Source organism: Pithys albifrons, chromosome 22, assembly GCF_047495875.1.
Source record: "Pithys albifrons albifrons isolate INPA30051 chromosome 22, PitAlb_v1, whole genome shotgun sequence".
NCBI classification, from domain to species: Eukaryota; Metazoa; Chordata; class Aves; order Passeriformes; family Thamnophilidae; genus Pithys; species Pithys albifrons.
The window spans coordinates 7,318,319-7,346,179 of record NC_092479.1 but is presented as its reverse complement, the minus strand read 5'-3'; the positions used below and the strand labels follow the sequence as shown (position 1 = coordinate 7,346,179).

Here is a 27,861-nt window from a genome sequence, read left to right as displayed (position 1 = left end):
CCATCCAGATGGGCACCTCAAAAATAAAGGCACCAAACCCACTACTTGCCCTGGAGTGACCACAAACCAAAGGAATGAGACTTGTGCTGAGCCACAGCTCACAGATATGGGCCATGTTCATCACACAGAAGCAGTGATTAGGTAATTTGGGGGCCAGTCTTTTAATCCCCAGCTAGAGGGTTACTATGTACTGAGTCTCACGAAGCTGATTAGCCCACATCCCATTAAAAACCATTGAGAAAAGCAAATGGAATGGGCAGACAGGGTCAGTGTTGTTATATAAGGTGGGCTGCAGCTCAGAGAGCAGCTGAGAGCCAGCCTGATTTTTTTTCTGTTATTTTTCCCCCCAATGGCTGCTAATGGGACATGGATTTTCCCAGCCCTAATGGGCCTCATGGTGTTCACTCTCCTGCTGGGGCTCACAATGCTGCATCATTAAACTACCAGTCCCCACCGAGGCACACAACAGCCCCATTCACCAAGCAAAGATGCCATGCAGCCATGGGCCTTTCCAAGAGCTAACTGTAAATTCTGCCTCTCTCTACAGTCTATCAGGTCAGCCCACTTTCTGCAAGCGAAAACTGGTCCCTGTCACCATCTTTCACGCTTTCCCTGGTTTCTTGAGCCTTGCTATAGGAAAGTAATGCCCTTCTCCACTTCAGCTGGTCCTGGCCACCCCAAGGAGCTGCAGCTCCCCTCCTCCCCTTAATATATGTCTGTGCTGAGGGCTGATCTCCCCTCTCCTTGTGAAAGCTGATTCACTATCAGGAAGGTGTCTAATCACACCAGCAGGGCCAGTTTTGGGCAAGAGATTAGCCCCACTCACAGCCATCTCTTCTTGCTGTTTCTTAGCCCTCCCTCCCAATTTCCTTTCTGCAAAGGCCACATTCTTTGCACAGCACACAGCGTGCTTTTTGTTCCCTCTGCATGGCTGCCTCAGGGAATTTCAGCCTCCTGCCCTTCTCTCAGGCTGCTACACAGTGCTGAGCATTTGTAGGATCTCCCAGGTCTCTTGCCATGCCCTGGGACTCGTCTCAGAGCCAATCATCCTCATGTCCCATCGATTATTTTAATTGTTCCCCAGCATACACTGGAGACACCAATTATATCTATTTCCTGCTGCCTGGCCAGGAGCCTGGCTCAGCCACTTTCATTGCATTAGCATCGAGACAGCTTTCCTTTGGACTCCTAATGCAGCTCCCACTCCCTCCTCCTGCATCCTGGAGTGGCCAAGGAGCCTTCCCTTGGGCAGGAGATGTGGGAAATGGCAGTCTGGGCACTCCTGTCCAGACAGCAAGCCCCACCTCACAACCAGCCACCCCACCACGGGTGCTGCCATCCTGCTGCCAGGACTTGGCTCTTGTCTTCCCATGGCACAGATGATGCCCAGTAAATCAGGGATTTAGTACTTACCCTTTCTTTGCCGCTGATTTCCAGTTGTATCTCCTTCTCCCTCAGCTTCTTCCAGTGAGTGTAATACTTGCTCAGAGGTGTCCCCTCCTCTTTGACCTCCTTCTCCCATTGTTCCTGGGGACAGAGGGGGCACAAATTTAAAGCAGTTTTCCAATATCCCTGGTAAATGCAGGGAGTCAAGAGCACAAGGTTGAGACCCTTTCCAAAAACAACATTCTCCCAGCTTAGGGGTAGAAATTGGCCATCACAACTATGAATGCAAGGAGGACTAAGTGTGAATTCAGCCACAGTTATTTAAGCAACTACTGGTCGAGACTGACAACTCTCCTTAGGAAAAGCAATACCAGAGCACTGCAGGGAAACCAGAAGCCAAAAGTTGAAATGGACAGGTAAGGCCAATGCAACAACTTAATAACATGATACCAAAGCACAGGACACCAATGGTACTGAAGGACATCATAAAGTCCTCACAAAGGAGCATCTATGGTGGTTTGTATGATGCTTTCTCTTATGGAAGATCAAATCGTGTCAGCATGGGGTCTGAAATGTGAGTTCCCAGATTCCTATTTCTTGCCTGCCTGATTATCAGAGTTGCTGAGAACTCCCAGGAGGTTCCTCTAAAATGAGCTCAGTGCCCCCTGGGATCCACTGTTACTGCCTTGGCCTTGAACATTCACTTCTGCTCTGGCTGTAGTGAGTAGATGCTGACACAGAAGTCAAGTCAGATGATGCAGCCACTGTAATGGAAAGGGAGTTACTTCAACTGAAACTTGAAGGTAGGAATAAAAAAGTGACAGATCAGAGGATCTACCAGGACAAAATCCTTCAAGAGAGGCATCTCATGACCTGCTCAGTCCTCGGTTTTAATTCAGGAAAGCATCACAGCAGCACTTACAAGCCCTAAGTATCAAAGATGCCCGATTGCCTGTTCCCCTTGTTCCACAGCCAAGCGTTTATTTTTGAAACAAACATTCCCCTGCAGCATCTTGGACTCATCCCAGCCTGGAAAGAGCAGAGCACCAAGAAGTGTAGAGCCCATTTCCACTGTGCAAGCAGAGAGAATAAGGAGGTACAAATACCATAAATGGTGGGAAGCAAATTAGACGGTCAAAAATTCTTTCATACTTCAATCATTTGGCATGTCAGTCCTGAAAGGGAGTGCTGGTATCTCATATTAAATCCATTCTTAACCTGACAACATTCCTTTACCTAAAAACCCCCACAGAACTGTACCTGTTACCTGGATCACCACAGAGCCCAGAGGCTTTGCACTACCCCGCAGTAAAAAATCAACCTAATCTAAGCAGAAAGACATGACATATAGTAAGGAGGAACTGAAACAGGCAGAGGAAGGAAGGGAATGAGCAACAGGAATAAAACAGCAGAGATCCAAAAAGAGTATTCTGAATCTAGGGCTGAGAAAACTCCAGAGCTGTGTATGGGCAGCTGTACATATACAATGCTCTTGTTTGAGGATGAGAACAAAAAGCCAGACCATCTTCATTCACAGCAGAAAACACAGCAGCAGCTCAAATATTCTTCAGTAGATCTCAAATCAACTGCTCCTGGGGAGCTGAGCCCCAAAATTAGGGAGCTGTGGGGTGGAGGCTGCAGCCTGTGAGCCAAGGTACAGGGAGAAGCTATTTTAAAGAGCAGGACTGTGCATGGACAGCAGCACAGAGCTCGCAGCTCACACCAGTAACCACGGAGTCTGTCTGTACTCTAAAGGGAAACACATCAGTCTATGCCAGGTCCTGATTTGGCCCATCACTAGGAGGGAAGTGGAGATGATCTGTGGTCTCTGCTGCTGCTACCAGGAGCTGAGCTTGGCAATTAAACAGTGACCAGCTCCAACAGCACAGAATCCATTTATGCATCCTACAACAGGCACTGTCAATACTGCACCGAGCCAAACACGCCCTTTCTGGGAATCACAGTCCCAGACTCTCAAACCCCCCAGGACTGTTTGTAGCATGTCTCCAGGGCTGGATGGAGCCTGTCTGCTCCCCAGCAGCACAGCTGATGTGCTGCCGCCAGCCCACAGACACAGCACGGCTTCCCTGGCCAGGCACAGCCCACCCCCATGGCCAGAGCAGTAATTCCCAAGCAGTACCAAGTCACCCCATTAATAGACCAGGCTCAGATCGTGCTGCCACTTGTAATCAGGTAATTTGTTGATGCTGCTTAGTATGGACAGCTTCTGAGAAAGGCTCTTCTTACAGAGGGGAAAAGTCTATTTGTTCTGCCTGATACAGCTCTTTTGGTTTCCAAGTGTGCTGGAACCCAGAGATAAAAAAAGACTATTAAAACAACTGCATTTTTCTAGTCAGAACACCTCAATGGGAATTTTGAGAGAGGGGTTGCCATCCCACCCTCTTTAACCATCTGGAATTTTCTTTCTGTTGCAGCTTTTGCATCACTGTGCAACACCCAGCATGGACCAAGCCCACATATATACCTGCACAATAACAAAGATCATCATCCACACTCCACAGAAATCTGATATATGAGATGGGGACGAATGCAGAAGATCTGGAAATCCCATGGAAATGAGGCAAAGCTTTCCAGCAGCTCCCTCCCTCACCTTCCCTTTCATGCAGCCTGAGGGGCTGCACTGCTCACCAAATGAGGGGTCCCCAGCTCAGCACAGGGGTCTGGTGTGGATGAAGCCACAGAGCCCAGCACACACTGCAGGTCCTTCTCCTTCCCTGTATCTTCCCCTGCCAATCCAGGGCTCCCACCAGTGCAGAGAACCAAAGATGCACATCAAACATCTGGATCCAACTTCAGCTGTGGGCTCCACCTTTTTTATCTCCCCTCATAAAGACCTTAATTATTATGGTAATCTATTAGCATTGTGCTCTTAAAAAAGCACTGGCTCTTCATTCTAAACAACAACAATAAAAACGTAAAGTTGTCAATCTCAAAATAATATGGAAGAAGTCAAGCTGAACCCATCTGGTGTGAATGTCCCTCCATACCACAGTTCCTGGGATGTAAAGAGGGATCCTTCCACAGTCCCTCCATGTTAAGTTAAACATTACACCCCCACAGCACTCAGTTCAATCCCCAGGCCATCTTTTCTTTAAAATTATATCATACAGTCCCTCAGGTAATATCCCCCTTTCCAAAGCACACCCACCACTCTGTAATTCCCCATGACAGCTGCATTTTGGCACACTGCCCAAAGAATTAGCCTAGAATTTGGGCTTCCACAGTGGAGCAGGGACAAATGCATGGGAAAACCAGAGAGCATTTGCTTTCAATTGCTCCTGCTGGCAAGGGGGACATGCACATATCTCCCCTTCCCTCACCGCCCTCCTTCCCTTCCCTTCCCTGGCAGTGTTTGCTCAGGAGAAGTGCCAATGCCCCACAGAGCTTGGAAAGAACCCAGACTTTGAGGGACACTCCAGATCATTTTGGGAAGCCCAGTCTCTACGGGAGCTTTGGCCCTTCTTGGGAATCCACACCATCTGCTTGCAAAGGTGGCAGGGGAAAACTGGGCTCTGGGCACCAAAGATAAGCCATTATGGTTTTTCCACCCCACAGAAGTGCTGAGTGGGCTGTTCCCTCTGCTCCCAGGAGCACTGATCTCCCTTCTCTCCCAGGACAACACCACAGTGCAAGAATGCAGTTTGCACAGGCAATCCAGGCATCCTCCCTGAGCAGCACTTCACACTTTGTTCTAGACCCTGAAATGGCAGAACAGCAGTTTTCAAACACGCTTGGCAAATTGGTGTCCTTCCCTCAACCAACCTCCTTTACTCAAGGCAGGTGCTTCTTGCTGCCCCTCCAGAGCCAGTCCCACCTGATTCACACTGCTGAGCCATCCAGACATCCCTGGGAAACCAGGTGCACCAACCAGGCAGCAAGATGTTAAAATAATCATTTGGTTCTTACACAAGGCTGCTGGGAAAAGCAGACAGTGGTAGAGTTGTTGGAAACCCTGTTTTTGTTCAGCTAAAGACCTTCCCCAGCTCATCCATTTCATGGAGAGCCTGGGAGGTTGAAATCTCTGCAGTGGGTGGGTGGTCACAGCACTGCCCACAAAAATACAAACCAACAAACCCCAAACTGCCTCACTCCAGACAGGAAGCAAACCAGTCCAACCCAGACTGGCAGTTACAGAACCAAAGAGTGCTTAGTCATGTCAAACACAGTTCCACCAACCCCTTAATTCCAGAATAGCATTGCTGTGTCCTGGCACTGATATGCCAGGATTTCAATGGCTAATTTTCCTGCAGTCTCTGCCCCTTAGTGTCTGCAGACAAATTAGTCTGCACTACACTGCTGCTCTGTGCTCAGCTCCATGCCAACGGGTGGAGCTTCCAACCATGCAGAACTCTGGACTTTCCAATAAACCATGTGGCCACAGAGACTACTCTGACCCATCAATTACCCTGCAGACAGATATGTTTTCACCTCTCTCCTGCCAGGCAAGGAAGGGCCAGTCTCCCCACTTCCTCTCACAGAGAAGATACCCACAGCTCACCTATTATCAAGCTTGCAAAGGTGGCAGAATCCTCCTATCCCTCTGGGCACAAACTGGCATCTTCCCAATCAGGAATGGGATGATGAAAGAAAACTTCCCAGCAAAGCAAGACACTTCCATGTGTGTGTTTTACAAATAACAGAAGGATACAATTTATGGGTTGTGTTTTCCATGAGGCTCTTGGCTGCAGAGCCCTGCCGAGCTCAGTTGTTTGTGAACATCTGCTCCACCTCACACGCTCCCAGTTTCCAGGATCTCCTCCTCCTCCTTCTCCCTGCTGCCACCCGCTCAGCCCAGCATCTGGAGCCTGGCTGTCTTTCCAGGAAGGCCAAATGGAAGCAGCAGGACTCACCACAGCCTCCCTGCTGGCCACGCCGAAGGCGGCTCTCTGGCGCTTGCTGGAGATGTAGGCAGAGTTTTCCTGCAGTTTCTCCAGGAGCTGCCGGATGGGCTTGCAGTAGTTGGCAACCTTGCACTCCTTCAGGAAAGATTTCAGCTGGGAGGAAAAGGAGAGGAAGAATGAAAGCAATGTCAGAGTTTCCATAAACAGCAGAAAAGCATTTCCCACCCTCACATGACAGCATGAGGCATCTTTTCCCTTCAGTTCATCCCATATTGGAGGATATCACCCATATCAGGTCTGGGGGTCCTGCCCCCCTGGGCTGAGAGGATGCAAAGAGCTGCAGGGACAGGCCAGATGTTTGTATGTTATCCAGAGCAGAGGCCTTACTCAAAAACAGCTCTTTGCACCCTTTTATCGCTCCTTCTGAAAAAGAGGGATCAGTGCAGTTTGAGCAGCCAGCAGGAAAAAAAATCGCTGCTCTTGGGGCTTCAACTTCCAGCTGTAGTTACAATAGCTTTATCTCCTGCTCAGCCAAATAGTAAGGAGGACTGTGGACCAGATGTACAAAGACTAGGAATAACAGTGGATCCCTCTGGATGCTAGATGGCCAGAGGCACAGGGAAGTCAGGACTGGAATGGGGAAAGCTGTCTGTGGGGAACATCAGTGGATATTGGGATGGGAATATCAAACACAATGGGCTGTGGGTGAGACTGATGGCTGGGATTGAAGGTAGAGTTTGAACAGGGACTTAAAATTGGGATGGGGGTGTCTGTGGACTGGGAGTAAGGGCCCTTAGCATGGTTTGGTAGGAACACTTGGTGCTGCTCCAGCAGCAGAGCTGTGGGTCAGGACAGAGTCAGCAGAGTGAGATTTGCTCCATGTCTGAGTGCACCAACCCAGCTCCAACTGGCACCACTGACTTTTCAAGGGTTCAAACTCACACACCCACCATATAAAAAAATTACAAAATAACTCTCCAACACCACTGCCCTGCTCTGACACCTCCACACTAAAAGCTGAGGCAGCAGTGGACGCTCTTGATGACAGAATGAACGATACGGGTGTCCAGATTGACTCATGCCTTGAATTCCAGTTTACTACTCTGTCTGCTTACAGTTTTCACCAACTCCAAGACAAGCCTCTGGAGTGCTGTCCAAATTCTGCAGGCCAAGCTCTTTGCTATAGCCACATATAAATATACACACACTCTACACAGACACTTGATTTAGAGAACGAGATCCAATAAGGCAAAAGAAAATGGTTAACCACAATGGAACCTCCATCCCAGCAGGGGCCTGCAGATGCTATCATGACAGAGATAAAGGGTTCCCAGTCAGCAAATACGTTACTGCCTTCCCTACTCCTGGCTTCAAATGTTCTGCCTCAAAATAGAACTGTGGGAAGGAAGATGTCTCCCTCCTGTCAGCCTTGGCTTGATCTTACATGCCAAGTGGGGAGGTATTAAATGTTAATCAAGAGGTGACAGCCACACCCAGCCCCTCTCTGCCAGAGCACTGCTCTCCTGATGACTATAGTGCTGCAGGATCTGCTGTCTGTGACACATATGGAGGATCTCTCCCATTAACCAGCAGCAGGGGCTTCCCTTGTCCCTTTATCCCCAGCACACACCCACCTGCCATCATACAACCAAACTCAGAAAAATGGGAATTCAAACGAAGACCTTCCCTGCTTTCCACAAAGCACACAGCCCATCACACCAGTACAAAGAAACCATCAGCAAAACTATTCTTCTGCTGATGAAGCCTGTCCTACCCTCACCCCCCTTTCTAAAATATTTATTTTTTATAGGTGCTGCATATTTATCTCCACTGAGAGATGCATTTGTCATTCGATTTATCTCACTTGATCCCCACAGCTGCAGCCCCAGATCCATTTCATCCGCTGCCACGTACATTATCATTTTTCTTCTGTTGCAGAAGTGTCACCAGAAATCCTGCAAAATCTCAGGCTCTATCAGTGCAGTCTGGTGCTGTGTGTTCGCCCTCACAGCCCTGTGCTTCATTTCTGCTTCCCCCCTCCTCTCTCCCACCCTTGCAATCCCTCACAGTCCCACCACTATCTGCCACAGATATTAATGAAACATAATGAGATCTCAGTCCTGTGTTAAGAGGCAGGGAACACAACCAGGGAGGTAAAAGATAAAGGACAGAGAGAGAAAAAGGGTCTGTGTATGCCTTTTCCCACTCTGCCAAATATAACAGTCATATCTTTCCAGAATAAAAGCAATCAAGAGCACAAATGTGTGTGGATGTGTGTCATTAAGATCTCACATCCCAGCTAAGCAGCTCTGTGATTAGTGGGATTGATTCTGTCCAACTGGCAGCCTGAAACACCAAAGGTTTACACCAGCAGAGACCACAGCAAAACCCGAGCTCCTCTTACTGTAAGTGATGCAAGGAACTAGAAATGATCTGAAGCAACTGGGCATGTCCTGCAGGGAACCCAAATCATACCCAAAACCTAGCTCAGAAAAAGCAGAGGGAATATTGGACAGGGGACAAAGCAAGCAGCAACAGGAGTGGCTGTTGGAAAGGCAACCCAGCACCTCCTGCCCTTCTGTCTCACTGCAAGCCAAGCCTGCATCATGCAATCTCCTGCCTCCACCAGCACTGCCCACTCCTTGTCAGTGCCAGTCTTTCCCTACCTCTAACCTCCCACCTCTGCTATCTGATGTCTGTTAGGACTTTAGAGGAGGGAGGAGGCTCTTTCAAGCATCCAGAGGCTCTGCACTGAGCTCCTCAGCAGCCCATGGAGGCAGTGACCACCATGGGGTCGCGCCTGGGGCAAGAACAGCAGCTTTGAACTGCCTCCGGTCCCCACTGGCTCTCCTTTCCTTTGATCTGCCCGAGGTGCTTCCTGCCTTCCAGGCAAGGAGGTTGGGAAGCTGGGTTTGAAGGAAGTTCAGCCCAGCTTCTCCCAGAGCCGCTGACCAGAGGAGGAGGAAGGCAGCCCTGGCCAGTTGGAACGCAGCCCCCGCGCCACAGCGCTGAGAGAAGCGTGAGCTCACCAGGGAGGGAGAATCGGGACAGATGGAGTTTTACAGCAAACTGGAGCTGCTCCAGGAGAAAAGCCTCTCCCCACATGCCTTCCCGAAGACTCTGAGATTTTGGGAAGCTAACCTCAAGCACCCCAGCCCAGCAGACGCCACGAGGCCGCAGTTAGTGGCAGCCAAAGAGGAACCCGATAGCATCAATCCTCTGCAGAAATGCAGGCTGGTCCCAGGGTGTGTTTGGAAGCCACGGGGCGCTCGGTGCCAGAGGGGCCGTCAGCCGGTTCTCATTCCAGCCAGAACATCGGCTCCGACAGCTCCGACACTCCCAACAGCTGCTGGCTGAGAGGAGAGGGCCTTGCTGGCTGCCAAAAAAGTGAGGAGCACACACAGCCAGCGAGCACAGGAGCTGCTCTGATGCACAGAGAGGGCCTGTCAGCTCACATTAGCCAAGGCAGCCCCTGCCAGCCAGCACTGGGCTGTGCCAGGCTGGGGGACCCGGCCAAGAGCTGTGTGCCTGACAGATGCCAGGCTGTTGCACACATGGAGATCTGCCTCCCAAGCAGCCTGAGGGGCACAACCACTGCTCCCACATCAACCAGAGGCATCACAGCAACAAGGTGTGCAGGCACACAGAGGCTTGTGGCAGGCACCAAACAAGCAGGGGTTCATGTCCCCGTGACAGCAGCCCTCTGCCAAACCTGCCTGACACCTGCCACTCGTGAGTTAAAATAGAGAGGGCTGGGAGGAAGGGAGGGAACATGTTCCAACATGTTTACACTGAACAGAGCTGTCTGCAGCTCCCTCATGAGGGTCAGCAGTGATCCCTGCTCTGTGTGACCAATCACAGGACCCAAGGGAGCAGCTGGACCTGTGTCAGGGGAGATTTAGGTTGGATCTCAAGAATAGGTTTTTTCCCCAAAGGGTGGTGGGCACTGAACAGGCTTCCCAGGGCAGCAGCCACAGCCTCAAAGCTCCCAGAGCTCCAGGAGGGTTTGGACAACTCCTCAGGGACAGAGTGGGATCGCTGGGGTGTTGTGATTGTTGCAGGGCCCGGGGTTGGACTTTGATTATCCTTGTGGGTCCCTTCCAACTCACAACGTTCTATGACTCAATAATAATCCTACTCTTCAAAGCAGAGAGGTCACAGCTCATTCGAACCTGGAGTCACTCAGCCAGCAAGGCATTAGGGAAGGATAATGCACAATACAAGGGCACTGCACTACTGGGCAGTTTTATGGTGGACAATAAGGTATAAAACCAAGGAAGTGGCTAGGAAGAGCACCCTGCAGTGTGGAATGCCAGGGGAGAGACAAACGAGACTGCTTGGCAGCACTGCTGAGAGGTGCAGAAAGGAGGAGGGATGGAGACAAGAACTGCACCCTGTTGTGTGAAGGGACCTGGGCAGAAAGTGCCCCAGTTGCTGGAAAGGCTGAGAAAGGAGGGAAGATTGCCATCTTGTGGAGAGCACCTCAGGGAGACTGAAGGCAAGGAAAAGCTTGGGCTCAGAGCACAGAACACTGCTCTGAGACCACGCAGCAATTCAGACAGCTCTGAATCACCAAGAACTCACCTGCACTCACTAGTCAAAACCACATTTCCACAGCAGTTATGCAGCCTCTGCTCCACTTTGGCTCCCAACCCAGTGGCAAACTCCATAGTCACTTTAACCTACCTGCAAGCCTCTTAATTAAAAATGTGATGCCTCTGTTCCTTCCCAAGAATTCCCCAAAATACAAATAAAAATTAAAACTAAGAAAAGATAAACAGCTCTCCCCTCATTTTGATGACCATCTTGTATTCACCATAAGGTTAAATGACTATCACACTCTCACATTCATAGGATGACCAAGAGTGTTTCCCACCTTACCTGAATGACAGTGGGGAGAACCAACTCTGGGAACCCAATGCTGTGGGCTTGGCAATGGAGATACTCAAGCATCAGGTCATAGAGCTGGTCAATAAGTCCATCCTAAGCAGGAGAAACAGAAATAAATATATTTGATGGGAACTAAACCCTGCATTGCCCAGATTGGGAAAAGGGTCTCCAGACTTATGGGAGAGGGACACAAAGGACATTGCTGGGCACCTCTGTTGGTCATAGAAAAGATGGACCCTGCTGGCTGCTGAGGCTCCACTTACTCGGAAGGCCTTCTCCTGCAGGTTGGCATTGGAAAGCTTCAAGATCACAGCAAAGTTTATGGGCTTGGAACTCATCCGCCCTGGCTTCTTGTTGAAATCCACTTGCTGAAAAACCTGGAAGAGAAAAAAATGACTCTAAAGATGATCACACCACAAAACAAATACCAAATGACTCAATTAAGACCAAGCAGATGGTGGCAGAGCCGAGAAGACAAACCAGAAATCCTGATTCCTGCTTGCCTGCTCTGATCAGTGTCCCACAGCTTTCCTAAATTTCCTAGCAAGAGACAGTTAGGGAACAAACACCAACCACACTTGGAGCTTTAGGGGTCTGAGTGTGAAAGATGACACAGAAGTGTGAGGTAAAAGGAAACAAACAAGCAACAGCACAAGAAACTGGATGTTTGTTCCTCAGCCCCACATTTCTAATAATCAGAAGGATCGTATCTCAAAGCTTGATCAGATTTTGGAGCTGTGCCTTAAGGTAAGAAGATTTTCAACAGCAAGACAAAACATTGCTTACACCAAAATCATTACCCTTCCACTGCCACAGAAAAAACTGTCCCAGAAAGCAGAGACACAAACATTTCTTGCCCCAGTTACAGCTGAGCAGCCTTTGAATCCAAGCATATTACTCTCCATGGACACATTCTATTTTATAGCACAGAACTTGGAGAAAAAACAGCCCCCTCCCAAACTGTGAGAAAAGACCCTGTGCCCTGCCCATCAAAACTATGCCACAAGCTCCAGGACACAGCTGGATGCCCAGCAGGCTTATAAATGTGATGTCCAAAGGCAGACCTGCACCTTTGCTTTTGTGTTTTCCCAGAGCTTGTTTAATGATAATGGTTGGGGAGGGGAAGTTTTCTGGAACAGAAAGTCATAATAAAAAGCAGAAAACAGAGAGGAAGCTCACATATGTGTGTGACTGTTCCTCCAGGGTGGCATCTCAAGCTTAGTTTTAATTAAGAGCCACTATTGCCTTAAAACTTCTACAAACTGTTATCAAGAGCAACAACTACAAAAGCATTTTCTTGAATTCTTTTTGGGGCAGTTTCCCAACTTCACTGGGGGAATGGTAACATGAATCAGGGTAGAGTCAGGATCTGCACTGGTCCCTGCTGTCCTGGGCAGACACTGGGGTAGACAGTTCCAATATCCTCTGAAGGTGTGATCCAGGAAGGGGTAAAATGGTTATAAAATGAGCAGCAATATAAACATGCCCTTTCCCAGGCTGTCAGAGGCAGAGGGAAAGATGGTAACAAGTTAAAAACCCAGATTCCCAGAGATCCCCATCAGGGGATTACAAGTTGCTGTCAAGGGAGGTGTTCATTGGCAATAGGAACTAATTTTAAATAAAAACCAATAATCAGTAACATTTGCATATCTGATGTTAATCATCCAGGGGATGTCCACCCACACTTCTGAGCATCCCAAGAGCAGCTGACAGCTCCTCTCCCTGTGGCCAACACTTTTAAATTGCACTCCTGAGCAGGAAATAATTTCTATTCCCTCTATGCAGCAGCAACACATCCATCATCAGACCCCAAGCAGCCCAGAAATGTGGGGATGCAGCACATGATTGCTCGAGGGTGAGGTGAGAAGGAAAGGGAGGGTGTTCAGGTCACACCGGTGCCCCTGGGCCAGAAAAGCATGGAGACGACTATTGATTTTTTTACATTTTATTTGTCAATCCAGGTTATTTGGAAGGGAGGGACAAGCTTGGTGGCTTGTGAAAACAAAGAGCCCTTGCCTAGGGAATCGATGCTATAAACCTCGTTATGCACAGTTATTTCTTTGGCCAAAACAGGAGTATTGATCCCCGAGGTCAGACACATTAAAGCCAGAGGCATCAGGCTCGGTGGGATCCCAACATGCCTCCAGGCAAGCAGGGAGGTGCAGCCAGAGGCTCTGGGACTCACCCAGGACGTGCTGGGGAGCTGGTCAGGACATGTGGGGAAGGGGAGAAAATGTGGTTCCCATCTTAAAGGCTGTGCAGAATGGATCAGCCAAGAGGCAGACTGAGGGAGGACATGACTGATGTCTAGGAATCCTGTGGCAGGGTTGGGAAGGTGATAATGAGGGACTAGAGGGCCACAAAAAGTCACAAACCAACAGTCTGGCTTAAGTGATAACCACTGGCAGACAGAGGAAAGGACAGGGCAATGCAGGCAGGAAGGAGAAGGATTTTTGGCACTCCCAGGCTCACAGATGATTTCCATGTGGGCAGTGGGAAGGCATGTTGGGATACACAGTTTACACTGCCAGAGTGCAAACCAGAACCAACTCTGCACCACAGCAATCCCACTATATCCCCACTCCTTTTCCTTCTCTAAGGCTCTAGAAAAAACCTCCTAGCATCTGCTTTGATCACCCCAAAGGTGGCAAGAAGAAGGGAAAGGCTGACAGCTGCAGGGAGATTTGAGAGTTTAACATCATGCCTGTCACCTTTGGTTACAGAAGTTGAGGCACACACTTCCCCTGCCCCCTTCTCTCCCTCGTCACCACACCTGGACAAGCAGAGCCCAGCAGTGCCTCACAAACACACCCAGCAGGATGGGATGTGGTTGAGGGCTGGTGGAAGCTGGGAGGAAGCTCAGAGTGCAGAGTGGAAACATCTGGCTGGGGCCTGACACTCAGATTAGAGACGAGGTGTTGGGGCCAGAACATAAAAATGAGGGGAAAAGGTTTTATCTTTACAGCAGTAAAAAGCAGAGAGAGAATCCTCACCCCACGCTCCAGGACACCAGAGGGGAGATGCCTCTATGAGAAAATCTGGTTGGCAGAGTTTCAAACATGAACAAGAGGAAGGAAGCAGGGAATGGCAAAGCCACACAGGTCAGGGCCAGGGGGTGGGAGGAGGTTTATAAACATTGCTGCCTTCCGCAGGCTGAGGATGTGGTTTGCAAGGGACGTTTACAACAACCCAAAGCCACAAAGGCCTTTGCTTCAACAAAACTTGATTAGGAATGAGCCTGGCTGACTCAGGGCTCTTATTATAGAAGTCTCCCTTCCTCCCTCCTCCTCAGTGTCCAGTCTCATGCTGACCTCCTGGGGCTCCTGCATTCCTCATCCTGCCTCACTCATGCTTTTTCAGTGAAATTTGGCTGCAAATCCTCTGTATTGCCCTCTCACAGCAGCAAAGGTAGAAAGATTGATGTGGAGAGATGTCAAGTGTCTGATATGTGGGAAAACTGGATGGTCCCTTAATAGTAGTATTTCTCCAAACATACTGAATTTTGCCAGGTTATGCTTCCATTTCCCTTTGTCTGCAGTTAGAAAGGACTCCTCCTTTTGCGAAGACATGAACACATCAGCAGGATCAAGAAATATCAGACTGGAGAGTTACTGTAACCAGCTGAGCCTCTGAGTATCTTCTTTGGCAACCTTTTCCCACTCCAGCTGCATTAGTGAAACCATCAAGGAATGTATTTTTGCACCCAGCTGATCTCAGGTACAGCTCACAGGCCAATAAAAGTTTAATTCTATTTGCTCACCAAACAATACATTGCCTGATGCTGTTTGTGAGGGATTTTAGGGGAGTAAGCAAAGTGGGAAATCTCAGGAGCTGTTGGTGGTTGTAGTGAGCATGTTTATTAGGTAGAAGGTATCAGCAGGAACCAAACTAACCTCCAGGATAAATGGCAACACTGGGATGAAGGTTCTGGTGTTCTCAGACAACAGTGTAAGGGCACGGATGCAGTGCATGCGCAGAGGGTAGAAACGGTTTGTTGGTACCAGCCTAAAGAGGGGGAAAAAAGAAATTATATTAGGCCAAGTTTGTACAGGAACTGCACCTGCAGCCTTCAGTGGTACTCAAGAGCCTTTCCTACTCTGCTAAAGAAAGACAGCCTCAGAATTGCACAGCAACTGCTGGAGCTATCCCACAGTGGGAAATAAAATTCACACGTTAAGGCTGTAACACTAACACAAAAATTCCTCCAACCAAAGCACAGGTTTCCAGCTCCTGCTGTGAGAAAGTGCTACAAGAGCTTTGAAGATGAAGTTTATCACTGATGCTGCTTAGTCAGGTTCAACACTGCTGGATTCATGCTCCCAGCACAGGGAGGTGTACAAGAAAAAGTGGCAGAACCAGCAGTAAAGTGACCACCTAAAGCAGCAAGTTCGACCAAGGAAAGAGCTCCCCCAGCACAGCAAAGGAGGAAGATGTTTCCCATCTCAGGCTTTGCACACACAGAGTTCATGTTGTCTATTGAACAGCAAACCTCTCAGTGTGGAATGCCACTGGGCCAGGAGCTGGACTAGCAGTGACCAGCACATGGGAATGAGTGACCTCCCACAGCTCTTTCCAATCCTCCTGAGCTATTCCCACCTCCTTCAGAGAGGCAACATGTACATTTGAACAGTCAGGAATTAGCATGGAGGAGGAAGAAGAGGTCAGACTATCTTTACCCACATTTCAAATAATTACACACTCAGTTGAGCCAACTCCCTGTCAGGCTGGGATTGAGAAGGACCAGCTTCCCCAGCACCATGTAAGGCAGGAGTAGAGGGGAGAATGGAGAGCAACCCCTAAAACACACCAGACCTCACTGCTGTACCACTCCAGAAGCCTCTCACTCTGAATGACCTGCACTTGAAGACATGGATGCCTAGAGCATTAACAGGAATTTTGTTTTAGTTTTTTAAAACACAGTTCACAGATGACAGGCTCAAGCTGATAAATGAACCCCTCCCCTCCCCAAAGGGCTTGCCGAGCAATCCAGGAGAGCACCAAAAAAAAAAAAAAAGGAAAATGCTTGCCCAGGCACCATAAATCACCTGCATCTCCCCCTCCTCCAAATAGTGAAATAATTATCATTGGATCCATTACAGAAATAAATCTACTTTGCACCCCTGATCTGGCACCACTGGAGATGACGAAAGCCATTCTCAGGAATTAATTGATCGAGGAATAAACCTGTTAAGTGTATGGATTTACTGTAAACCAAGACCATTAATTTTAGAGTGCGTGGCAACGCAACAATCTGCTCAACATCCCAGTGGCTGGATGCACAGAGAATACAAAACACAGCTGGGTCCCAGCTCTGCTGAGGGAGGTCCAACTGCCTCGTCACTCCAGGAGGATCAAACTGACTCACATTCCATCTCAGTGGAGAGTGCCTCTAATGTCTTTCCATCACTGTCTCTTGGGATGTCTCCTGTACTTCTCCCACACAGCCAGGACACAGACTGTGAGGTTGGAACAGCCTAAAGTCTTCTCAAGGCTTATTTTCATTTGCTACAGCTTATTCTGTTACAGAATCCTGAGTGACTACAGTTTTCCTCTGGCTAGAAGGGCCAGAGAAAGCTTCTTTCAACATCAGCCTCTGCCCCACCAGGGCAGGACACCAAGGGAAGTTGCTCAAGGCTGTGCTTGATTCCCTATGAAGAAAGTTGTAAATGCTTCCTTCCCTATGTGTACTGAGAGGCTGGAATTTAACAGGCAAGAAAAATCCTCATTTAACTACACACAAGGGAAGAACTTCATTTTTATAGCTTAGGCTGAGAGCAAGGTAGAAATCCACACAGACATGACCAAAAAAAAAAAAAAGATTTATGGGAAAGGATACCAGGACAGGAGTTTCTGCTTAAAAAAACAACCAAGAATTTGGACAGATGCAAGCACATGGGTCAGAAGGAGGAGCTCACAGACTATAGAGGCACATAAAAGGCCAGGGTGGGATGTGTAGTGTTCAGGTCCCAGGGACAGACAGACAAACCCAGTGGACACTGTCCTTGTGCTGGGGCCAAGCGCCACCTCCTGGTACAAAGGACAGTGGGGAAGGAACTCTCCTCCCATCCCTCCATATAAATCACTACACCACAGCAGGAGCAGGAGAGAACGAAGGTATTCCAGATGTTACACAGCATCATTCCTACATCTTCTAAACTAATTCCTTTTTATATCCCAGGCACTGGCTTGGCTCAGAAGTAAACCAGGGTGGGATCTACTTTTCTTTCCCAACCACAAAATCATAGAATGGTTTGGCTTGGAAGGGACCTTAAAAGCTCCTCCAGTCCCACTCCCTGCCATGGACAGGGACACCTTCCACCACACCAGGTTGCTCCAAGCCCCATCCAACCTGGCCTTGGACACTTCCAGGGACTGGGCAGCCACAGCTTCTCTGGGCAACCTCTGCCAGGGGCTGCCCACCCTCAAAGGGAAGAATTTTTTACTAATCTCTAATCTAAACCTCCTGACAGTTTGAAGCCATTCCCCTTTGTCCTATCACTCCATGCTCTTGTACAGTGTCTCCCTCCATCTTTCATGTAGGTTCCCTTCAGGTATGGAAAGCCACAATTAGGTCACCCCAAGGCTATAAAGCCTCGTCACACAGAACTTTTTGCTCATTCCAAGCAGCCATCACTGATTCTAACAAAATTGCTGCACTTGCTGAGACTCACCCAATTCACCTTCCTTGGCCTCAGATACCTGATTTATCTGCCTAGACAGGTAGAAAACTGCCCAAATTCATCCCCAGGACAACCAGAGCTCCACAGGGGCAGTGGGAAGCAGCCTGTGCCCGGGGGATGGGAGGAGGGATGTTTGCACACTCTAACGATCGTTTAAATCTGCTTATCTTCACCACCACTTGGGAGTTTCTCAAGACCAGGCGGGTGGTGTTTTAAAGCTGAGAATCTGGTTAACAGAGCTAACAGGATTTTGGAGATCACCAGAGATTCTGAAATTCCCTCAATGCTCATTATTAACAGCCATTTCAAAGCACAAAAATTTCCTGTATAAACTGAGAAAGAAATTCTCAGCAGACATACTAAAAATAACAGCTGAGTCCTAGTTCTTCAAATTCAACAAATATGCACCAAAAATGCATCTTCTAACTGTGTTTACAGACCTGGAGGTGAGGTCTTGATTCTGCAGTGAGATCCTCAAGAAAGTCAGAACAGTTTTCTTGCCACTATGTACAACTGGGAGGATAATTGTCCAGGCTATTCACACTGACATGCCTCTTATACACAGAATTTAGTCTAGGAAAGAATAACCTCCACAGCAACTTCCTCACCACCTAAACATGCTCACAACACATCCTTGGTTGAAATAATTCAGTCAAAACCAGCTCTGACTCAGTTCCTTACAATGCAAGGTTAAGCCCAAATCACATCCCTTGGCAATTCCTCTGCATCAAGGAATGGACAGAAATACAGCAAAAAGAAGAAAAAAATCTACTTACTTTATACAGCCAATGATGACCTGTGTCAAAGGATAGATCAGTGGCTCCATGACCTCACTGGGATAGATTGTGCTGAGAACACGACACCAGAAATACAGGCAGTGGATATACTGCCAGTTATAAACAGACTGGAAGTTCTCCTGCAGAAATCAGGAAAACAAAAGGCACAAACTTGAAAATGTGGCATTTGAGAGGAGCTCACACTGGTTTATCTGAGGACTCATTCCATCCAGGACACTGCACTGCTCAGGGAGGAGTAACTAACATTGTACTGTCACTCTGAGGGCAGTGGCTGAGCCACCAACCAGCAAGTTCAGATGCTGAATTGGCAATGTTAGGATTTGGTACAAGTCAGTGCCTGAAGGACATAACGTGAATAAAACCCATCTGGGTGTTGCTCAAGTGTGGCTCCTTCGAGGAGGATGATTTCATGACCCAGCTCCCAGCAGATGGGGGATGTGGCCAAGCACAGGAAACATTTAGCTGTTCACTGTCAAATCAAGGACCAAACAATCATCCCAGCACTCCCTCCCTGCTTTTGAAAGCAGGACAGCTTCATTTCTTTTCAACTGGGTGAAAATAACAGGCAGCAGAGCTGAGAACAAACCTTCAGCTTTGTTTTTCAGCCAGTCCTTATGGTTACCAGGAAAAAACAAAGCAACAGGCCAGGAGTGTGCCTGACAGCAATGACACCCTGTCCCAGCATTCCAGGCTGGCTCAGTGGTATGGCTAAGAATGAGTCACTTTGTCCCACTCCCAAGAGATTGTTTCAATGAATATTTGGGCAAGCCCCCACTCTCCCTGACATGTGCTGAAGCAGTGCCAGATTAAATAAAAGCCCAGAATACAGCAGGAGTCCTTAAAGGACACACTTTCCAAAGAGTTCTGCAGGCCCACATATTCCCCAAAACTGCATGAAAAGCATAGGAGATAAAACTCAACAAGGTGCCTCAGCTCCCATTTGTGTTTGCTTCAGACTTTCAGGGCCCAGGTCATCTCTTTTGAATGGTAAGGAAGATGCACAAGTCCTGAAACAAGAACAAAAGCCCTCAACTGCAGCCACTGGACCAAACCTTGCAGAAGGGACTTAAGCCAAGCCACAGCTGGACATGGTAAGAGCTCTGCCAGCTCTCACCAGGTCACTGAGATGTACCAAAAAGCTCTTCTCAGCTTCTCTTACACAAGAACAGACAAGCAATCTGCTCCCATAATCACCTTCCACAACCATCCCCTGCTCCATTCAAATAGGCTTATTGCTTGGATTTGTACATTTTGGTTGTGCTGTTCATATTTAAAGTTCCACAACCCTCCCCAGCTGTGAAATCAAGTGGATTTAGTTCTTGTCTGGACCAGAACTAAGGGTGTAAGAAGCCAGTGCAATCCAATTAGGGGATATGCAGTCCAGACTTCATTTATCTCTGCTTATTTATCCCCATGTCTGAACAGCCAGGAGATTTAGCTGGTCACCAATCCTGCAATGTTTGGGGGCAGCTGAACAATTAATCTATTGGGGTCTGTTTTGCTAAACATGAATAAAGCCAGATTAGCAATCTGACTTAGATTTCTGAGGTCAGACTGGAGGTGGCTGAAACCAGGGCTGCTCCCAAAAGGTCTGAGCTGCTTTGTTCAATTAAGTCCTTTAGATAGCACGGACTTTACTGGAGAGATGCACACACCAGGGTGGTTCCTAATCTTCTTTACCTTGAGGTTTTGTGACAGGGGCTGCAAACAGCAACTTCAGAGTGGAAAAAAGGTGCCCAAGACAGAAGACAGAAAGTTTATCATGAACTCTTGCAAGTGGGAAAAGTGACTCCCACCCTGCAGTTCACAGAATCATGAAATGGTTTGGGTTGGAAGGGACCTTAAAGATCTTCCAGGTACAATCTCCCTGTGATGGGCAGGTACACGTTCCACTAGACCAGGCTGATCAAAGCCCCATCCAACCTGGCCTTTAACACCTCCAACGATGGGGCAGCCACAGCTTCTCTGGGCAACCTGTGCCAGGGCCTCAGCAACCTCACAGGGAAGAATTTCTTCCATATATTTAACCAAGATTTCTCCTCTTCCAATTTAAAGCCATTTCCCCTTGTCCCGTCCTTGCAGAAGACCCTCTCCATCTCCTCTTCCAATTTAAAGCCATTTCCCCTTGTCCCGTCCTTGCAGAAGACCCTCTCCATCTCCTCTTCCAATTTAAAGCCATTTCCCCTTGTCCCGTCCTTGCAGAAGACCCTCTCCATCTCCTCTTCCAATTTAAAGCCATTTCCCCTTGTCCTGTCCTTGCAGAAGACCCTCTCCATCTCCTCTTCCAATTTAAAGCCATTTCCCCTTGTCCTGTCCTTGCAGAAGACCCTCTCCATCTCCTCTTCCAATTTAAAGCCATTTCCCCTTGTCCTGTCCTTGCAGAAGACCCTCTCCATCTCCTCTTCCAATTTAAAGCCATTTCCCCTTGTCCTGTCCTTGCAGAAGACCCTCTCCATCTTTCTAGTAGCTCCTTTAGGTACTGGAAGGCCACATTTAGGTCACCTCAAAGCCTTCTCTTTTCTCCCCTTTCTTGCTGAAATTCTACCACAGGCACCCCTGCATCTCCAGCCCCCTTGGCAGGTTATTAAACAGGTCAGACACAAGTCAGGCACTTTAGAGACACTACCAAAAGCCTGAAGGGGTGGCTGTCATTTCCTCTCTCCACACATTTCCTGTAGGAGGACACACTCCTCCCACACTCGAGGGGTACCCACCTTCTTCTTCACGGTCATGGCGCTGCGCAGGTGGATGGCGAGCTGGCGGATGTAGATGAAGGCGTGTTGGTAGGAGGTGTGTGTGTCCAGGGCATACATCTCTGTCAGAGTGCGCTGCATGAAGTTGATCATGGGCAGGACGTTGGGAGAGGTGAACCTGGAGTTCTTCACAAAGGCAATGTACATTTGCTGTGTGGGGAAGAGGACAAGATACGACCATGTAAAACACGGCAAAAAAACGTTCTTGCGCTAACCCAGCTCCACCCAGGGATGTCCAAACCAGGGGTGAAGTGTTCCTTTTATCACACAAGTCACTTCAAAGAAACGTGCAAAAGTAATAATCCAGTCTGCTCCTCCTTTAGGAGGAGACAGGAAAGAGTCTGTTTAGAACAGAGCTCAGAGATGTCCCTACCACTGTCTGTCTGCAAGAAGAAAACCTCCCCAACCAGGTATGCCCCAATGAAGAAATGTGCAAAAGTAATAATCCAGCCCACTCCTTTATTAGGTGAGACAGGAAGGAGTCTGTTTAGCACAGAGACTGGACATGCCCCAACCACTGCCTAAACACTTTGTTTTCTTTGGAAGAACACACTCAGAATGGTCTGAGCCATCCATGGTTATGGTTGGGCACAGTTCCCTTGCTTAGGTGCAACAGTTCCCGAAAACACTTGGGAACCTCAGCTGAGAAGATCAGAGCAGCTCAGTTGCATGTCAGCACTTCAGGAAAGCCCTTAAGAATTTGGAAGACGAGTATTCACCCAGTAGATGGATCAGTACTACAGATATTTCCTGCTCAGTCTGTGGCTCCAGCAGGAAAGGCACCAGGATATCACTCAGAATTTCTCCCCTGTTTAGTTTTCTGGACATAACCAGCATCATGTCCAGCACTTGCCCTACCTAATAAGCTGCAACTCAATGTTTTAAGGTATGTGCATATAACATGAGAAGGAAAAGCTGCAGATTACAGCCAGCACCAGGCTTACCTTGAGCAAGGGACTCAGGTACACCTCCTTCTTGTAGCGGCAGATCTTGTTCAGCACAAGGAAGGCCAGGACTCTCACTGTTTCTTCACCTGTGCTCCACAAAGTAATTGTTTGCTGGGACAAAATAGAAAGATACAGGTAAGTGAAGGGACAAAGAGCTCCTTTCCTTCCTGGTTACAGACAGGCTTGAACTTCCCTCTTGCACAGCAAAAAAGCAGCTAGGAGGAAGATGGCAGCAGCACTGGCAGCCACTCTGTCCTTACACTCCAGCTGTGAGACCACACAAAAGGTAAGGTTGATGTTTCCATCACAAATAAAGGAAACTGTCTAAAACCAGCACCTCTGAAAAATACATGCACTTATTTGTGTGCCTAAATATTTATTTGAACTTCTGAGCACAGGTATCAGCCTTGGATGTGACTCAATCTCCCACAGACTCACTTGGCCATGGCTGGCCCTGTCAGGAAGCATCTAATACAGCAGGACCACAGTCATGGCTGATGTCTCCAGAAACCAGTCACCTTGTCTGAACTAATGAACTCCACAGCACATCAGAAAGATTTCAGCTGCAGGGCTGAAAAAGCCTACCCAGAAATCCCCACAGGGGCACTGAGCAGCCTCCTACACCTCCAGATATGAGGTATCCCAGCCTCCCACCCCTGTTCACCAGTCATCTTTTATCATCAAAGGGTTTCCAGCCTCATTTAAATGCTGCCTTGCAGTTTTTCATTTAAAATGTCACCCCGTTGCCCTCTTCATCTCTTCCACGCCTCCTTTGTTGTTCTTAATGCTCAGCAGTTGTGACTAAGTTTCTGTAAAAATATTCCACCCCCAGCTCTGGAGAGTGAAATGGTATCACAGCCGTTCCCACCGCCTGGCACACAGGCAGCAATTACTCCATCTGTGAGGAGGCAGCAAACAGCTTCCCAAAACACCTCCCTGCCACTTGCATGGGGATTAGCAGCAGCTACACAGAGCCACCTCCCACTCACCTCAGTGTAGAGTCACCTCATGGCACCTGGGAGACCTGTGAGAGAAGCAGGAATCCCCTCCAGAACCAAAAGCAAAGCAAGGGAATAGTATGAGACTAAACTGCCATGGGATCTGGCCCAAATACCACAAAAGGCTTGTCTGAAGGGGGAAAGAAAGTACCTCAGATCCAACTGACACATCAGAGCACATCCCCTTACCTTGAGAAGGGCACGGCACTGCTTTGGGAAGGATAAATAATAAGGCACTGTGGAGTTGACATGCTGAAGCACTGCTGCACCAACTGAGGCTTCTGTTAAACAGGACAGGAGCTGCCAAGGGAAAACAGAAACAATCCCATTTAGCATGAAGTCCTCATCACCTCTTTCTTTACCATCTGTATTTTGCTGCTTCCAAGTGTTTCTGTGTTACCAAAGCACTGGAAGACCAGGATTTCCTAGGAAGGAGCTCAAACAAACCCACAACAGCTGCATCAGGAAAGATGCAGACACAAGGTGAGTTAAATAACTGCCCTGAAACTACATCATCCTGGCATGTGTGACCTTGGGCTACTGGACTTGGGTAAGTAATGGCAGCTGAACTCATCACATAAAACATCCTTTGTGTAGACTGTAAAATCTAAGTTTATATACAGTTTAGGACTACTTACAGAGAGCACAACATCAACACCTCTGTCATCTCACTAGGAATGGTCAAAGACACCAGACTGAAAAAGGTTTGGAAACAAACCATCTGAGCTATCTGATAACATACTGGATTACTGCAGGATTTCTTAATAGGAAGCTAAAATACTACTTGCTATCAAGAGTTTATCTCAAGGAAAAGGTTAGCAAACCATAAGAAACAGCTATCTTTGTATTTCCAGATTGCTCAGCCCAGTTCTCTGGAGCCAAACACAGGGATGTTGTAGTTTCTAATCTGAAGACAACACAAGCTCCAAGTCACTTTGAGAGAGGGCACTGCATCAGGCAGAACCTGCAATCCCAGCTCCTGGAAGCACAGGCATTTTATCTACTTTTAATTTGCTTCCTCCTCACTCTGCCTGCACTGCAAAGACTCTGGACTGAGCAGGTCTCCTTTGCAAAGCCTCTCACACACCAAAAGGAAAGGAAAGATACTGGTCACAAACTACTGTGCCAGGAGAACCACTGTAGGGAAGGCTGGCATTGAGGGCTCTCAGAGCCAGCATAGGAGCAGGGACTGCACTGCCAGATTTTCCTGCTCCACTGCAATCCTCTGCTGCTGGCAGGAGGCACCACCACTTGAGAGAAAAAAAAGCTCTATTGATCAAAATGCTCTTTCTGCTAAGTCATTCTCCAGTTTACAGCTAGGAGACACCAGCACTGGTTTTCTCTCCTTGTATCCTCTTCCCCCAGCTTCAGAAGAGTGAGTATTTCCACACTGTTTAGTATTCTAAATTTAGAGATGCATGATGAAGCAATCTTAAAAAAAAATATCTGGGGGCAGCAGCTTCCCTCAGAAATAATCCATGAAATGCATCTGAAACACCAGACATGAGCAATTTTGGGCATATCCCAGTGGGATGGGACATTATCACAATTATTTATGTCCTGTGTGAGGTTATCAACATAACACCTACTTAGTATTTACCTCAAGAACTGGCAAGATCATAATGCCATAATTTGAATTAACAATGCAGGAGCACAGCACTGCAAGCTACTTTAAAGCCTATTAAATATTAATTTGTCAGACAAATTAAGGCAGAAACAACTCCCAGAATGTTCATCCAATCCTTCATTACTGGCTACCTATTTTGATCCAGCCATCCCTACAGACCACCAAATTGTTACTTAGACCAAATATTTCCACAAGACAAGGAACTGGATGGACACACAAATCTCAGACAGGCAAAAGCCCATCTGGCTCATTCCAAGATATCCTGAACACCAGTCCAGCAATGCACAGTCTGACCCCAGTTACACAGTGAGATGACATTTCTTACTTGTATGGTACAGCCAAGGTACACTTTTATGTCCAGTCGCAGTTTGCCCCAGAGTGGGCTGGTGGAAGGGAGAACCATCCTGGAAATGAGCAACAGTTGAGTTTACTTTCTAAAAATCCACCAAATAAATAAGATTTCAGCAGCAAAACAAGCAGCAAGTTTGATTCCTTGATATTGCCAGTAACAACTGCTTGGAAATCATTAACTGAGAGAGGTAACAATTCTGTCACAGGTGAAGAGAAATATTCTACTCTGTAAATGCTGACTGGAGCACAGCAAGAGAAAATTCCATCCAAAGAGCTTCCAAGCTTTCTCTGACCTGCAGTTCTCAAATCCCCTCAAACTTACTTCAGTTTCTTCTTTGGGGCCCTGGGAAGCAGCAGGTCCTGCAGGTAGTGGAACAGGTCCCGGATACAGAAGGACACAAGGGCATTGAACACTGGATAAAACAAAAGTCAGCAAAGCACTTGTGAATGGTTTTCCATATACTTCTGGTTTCTCAGCTAATGTGAAAAGAGCTCCCCAAGCAAGTGAAGGCAGTAATTTTCATAGCAGAACTGTGTTTCCTCCAGCTCCTTGGAAACACTGGTTTGCCTTATCCCAGAATTTTTTATCTCAAGAGCAAGACTGTTCCTGACAGCTTTGGGCACAGGGGCCACCTCTCTAGGCAAACAGCACCAACACTGACACACTGGGACACGATCCCACTGCAGACTCACCACCAGGAAGATAAGCTACTTAAGTGAAATAAAGCCTGTGAAAGGGTAAGTTAACTCCTGCCACTGCTTATCTCCACTCTCTTCAAAGAGCTGAACTCCGCTACAAAATTATTTCCCTTCTCCCACAGAAGTGAAGCAAACAACTCACCTGCAGTATCAGTGACTTGGAACTTGCTGGGATCACCACCACTGTCTCCTTTGGTGGTTGCCACAGCTGCTTTATAGGCTTGAGTGATTTCATGGAAAAGTCTTGGTGTTAGATTTCTCTGGGGAAAGAAGAAAAGGGATTGCTGAGGAGAAAAAGCAAGAAGTCTTCTGAAACTTTGAAGCACCCAACAGGGACAGGAGTATTGGAATTCTTTTTGTGTTTGCTGGCAAAAAATCCATCCTCTAACATGAAGGAAAAGCATCAGGACAGTGTTAATAAATGGCAGTGGCCTTCACCCACTCTAAAATTGGCTTTTAATTGGTTGGGGGGGATCGAGAAGCCATGAACCAGCTGCAAGCAATTAATCAATCTGAGCTTCCCTCCCCTTAGTCAGAAGCAGAAGCCATTCACTACTACTCAAAATGTGACTAAAAAAAGCTTTTGGAACTTCCAAATACACAGATCAAAGATCAACTTGTGATTTGTTAATAACACATGTGGAACAGTGTTTAAAGAAGAACACTCAAGACCTTGTATTCCAACTCCCCTCCTCACCTGGGCAGCTCTTTTCCAGTCTTCAACCATTTTCAGGCTCACAGAAATGAAAGAAACTTTCTTCCTTTTGACTTTTTCTTGCTCTTCTTCTTCATCATCATCATCTTCATCACTTGCTTCCTAGAGAAGTCACATCAAGACTGAGAAAAGGTTTAAGGCCCCACCTCTTTTGCTGAGCAGATACAGAAGAGGAAAGAAGGTTGCCCTGATTTTAATCATTATCAGCACTTCGTGTAAAGCAATAATGAAATTAGAGGTTTTCCAAATTAAAAAAAAAGCTACTGAAGCTTTGCAGTTTTGCTACATAAATACAATGTCTAACAATGTAAAACATCAAGGAGAAACAAACATCACTTGAGGCAAAATTCTTATTGGAAAAGGTGATAGAAATACAAAAGCAAAAAGAAAATGCACTCTAAGGTTCTGCTTTGATAGTCTTAAACTTACACTCAGTTCATTCCCCCAGCTGATTTATGGATTACAAGCCTTTACACCTGTGAATGACCTCAAAGGCTTCACCTGAAAGTAATTGAGTTAATTGACTCCAGCCCTCCAGAAGATGCCCAGGTACCTCCAGTGCATCAGGGGGTCTGTGCAAGGGCTCCTCCTCCTCAGAACTGTCTGAAGCATCAAAATCCAGCAACGTGCGATCGTTTTCCTCCAAGAACTTGTAGAATTCAGGATCTCTGTCCTTCAGTCGGGAGAGCTGATCTTTGTGTTCAGATGCCTTTCCTTTCTTCCTGGGGGATGAGGATTAACGTTAATTAACATTTATTCACTGCTCCAACTTCTGCCAATGCTGCAAGAAAAACAAGCTGGTCACTGAAGGCACAGCTGAGGCTGATTCCAGTGGTGATGAATTATTAGGGCTGTGCCCCAGTTCTGGACCTCATTCAGTGCCTGCTCTGGAGCACTTGCAAAAGGTTATTTTCATTAAGCACTGAGAAATACTGACAGCAAATATCAGGTTGTATTGAGGCACTGAGCAGAGATCATGAAAACACTTTGAAAAACCAAAATAAACCTGTTTCTCAGTTGGTCAGAATTACTCTCACAAGCTTTTATGAAAAACACTGAAAGCTGAACCACCAGAAAAACCTGATAATGAAAGCTCACTGAAATATATTGCACTAAAGAATGTTTTCTAATAACAATTATCAGTGCCTATGAACTA

The 27,861-nt window shown here is 47.5% G+C and overlaps 1 protein-coding gene across 1 annotated transcript in view; it reads right to left on the bottom strand.

Annotated features, from left to right (window-relative positions):
• NOC2L (NOC2 like nucleolar associated transcriptional repressor) overlaps window positions 1-27,861 on the bottom strand; it is a 37,869-nt gene that overhangs the window by 7,792 nt on the left and 2,216 nt on the right. Inside the window, exons 3-16 of the mRNA XM_071575525.1 lie at window positions 27,259-27,427; window positions 26,688-26,807; window positions 26,133-26,250; window positions 25,614-25,704; window positions 25,266-25,344; window positions 23,503-23,613; window positions 22,313-22,426; window positions 21,330-21,518; window positions 18,595-18,734; window positions 15,032-15,143; window positions 11,402-11,515; window positions 11,130-11,231; window positions 6,258-6,401; window positions 1,414-1,527 (exon numbers count right to left, since the gene is read on the bottom strand). Coding sequence (XP_071431626.1) covers window positions 1,414-1,527; window positions 6,258-6,401; window positions 11,130-11,231; window positions 11,402-11,515; window positions 15,032-15,143; window positions 18,595-18,734; window positions 21,330-21,518; window positions 22,313-22,426; window positions 23,503-23,613; window positions 25,266-25,344; window positions 25,614-25,704; window positions 26,133-26,250; window positions 26,688-26,807; window positions 27,259-27,427 — 1,717 coding nt within the window. The remainder of the gene's footprint in view (window positions 1-1,413; window positions 1,528-6,257; window positions 6,402-11,129; window positions 11,232-11,401; window positions 11,516-15,031; window positions 15,144-18,594; window positions 18,735-21,329; window positions 21,519-22,312; window positions 22,427-23,502; window positions 23,614-25,265; window positions 25,345-25,613; window positions 25,705-26,132; window positions 26,251-26,687; window positions 26,808-27,258; window positions 27,428-27,861) is intronic.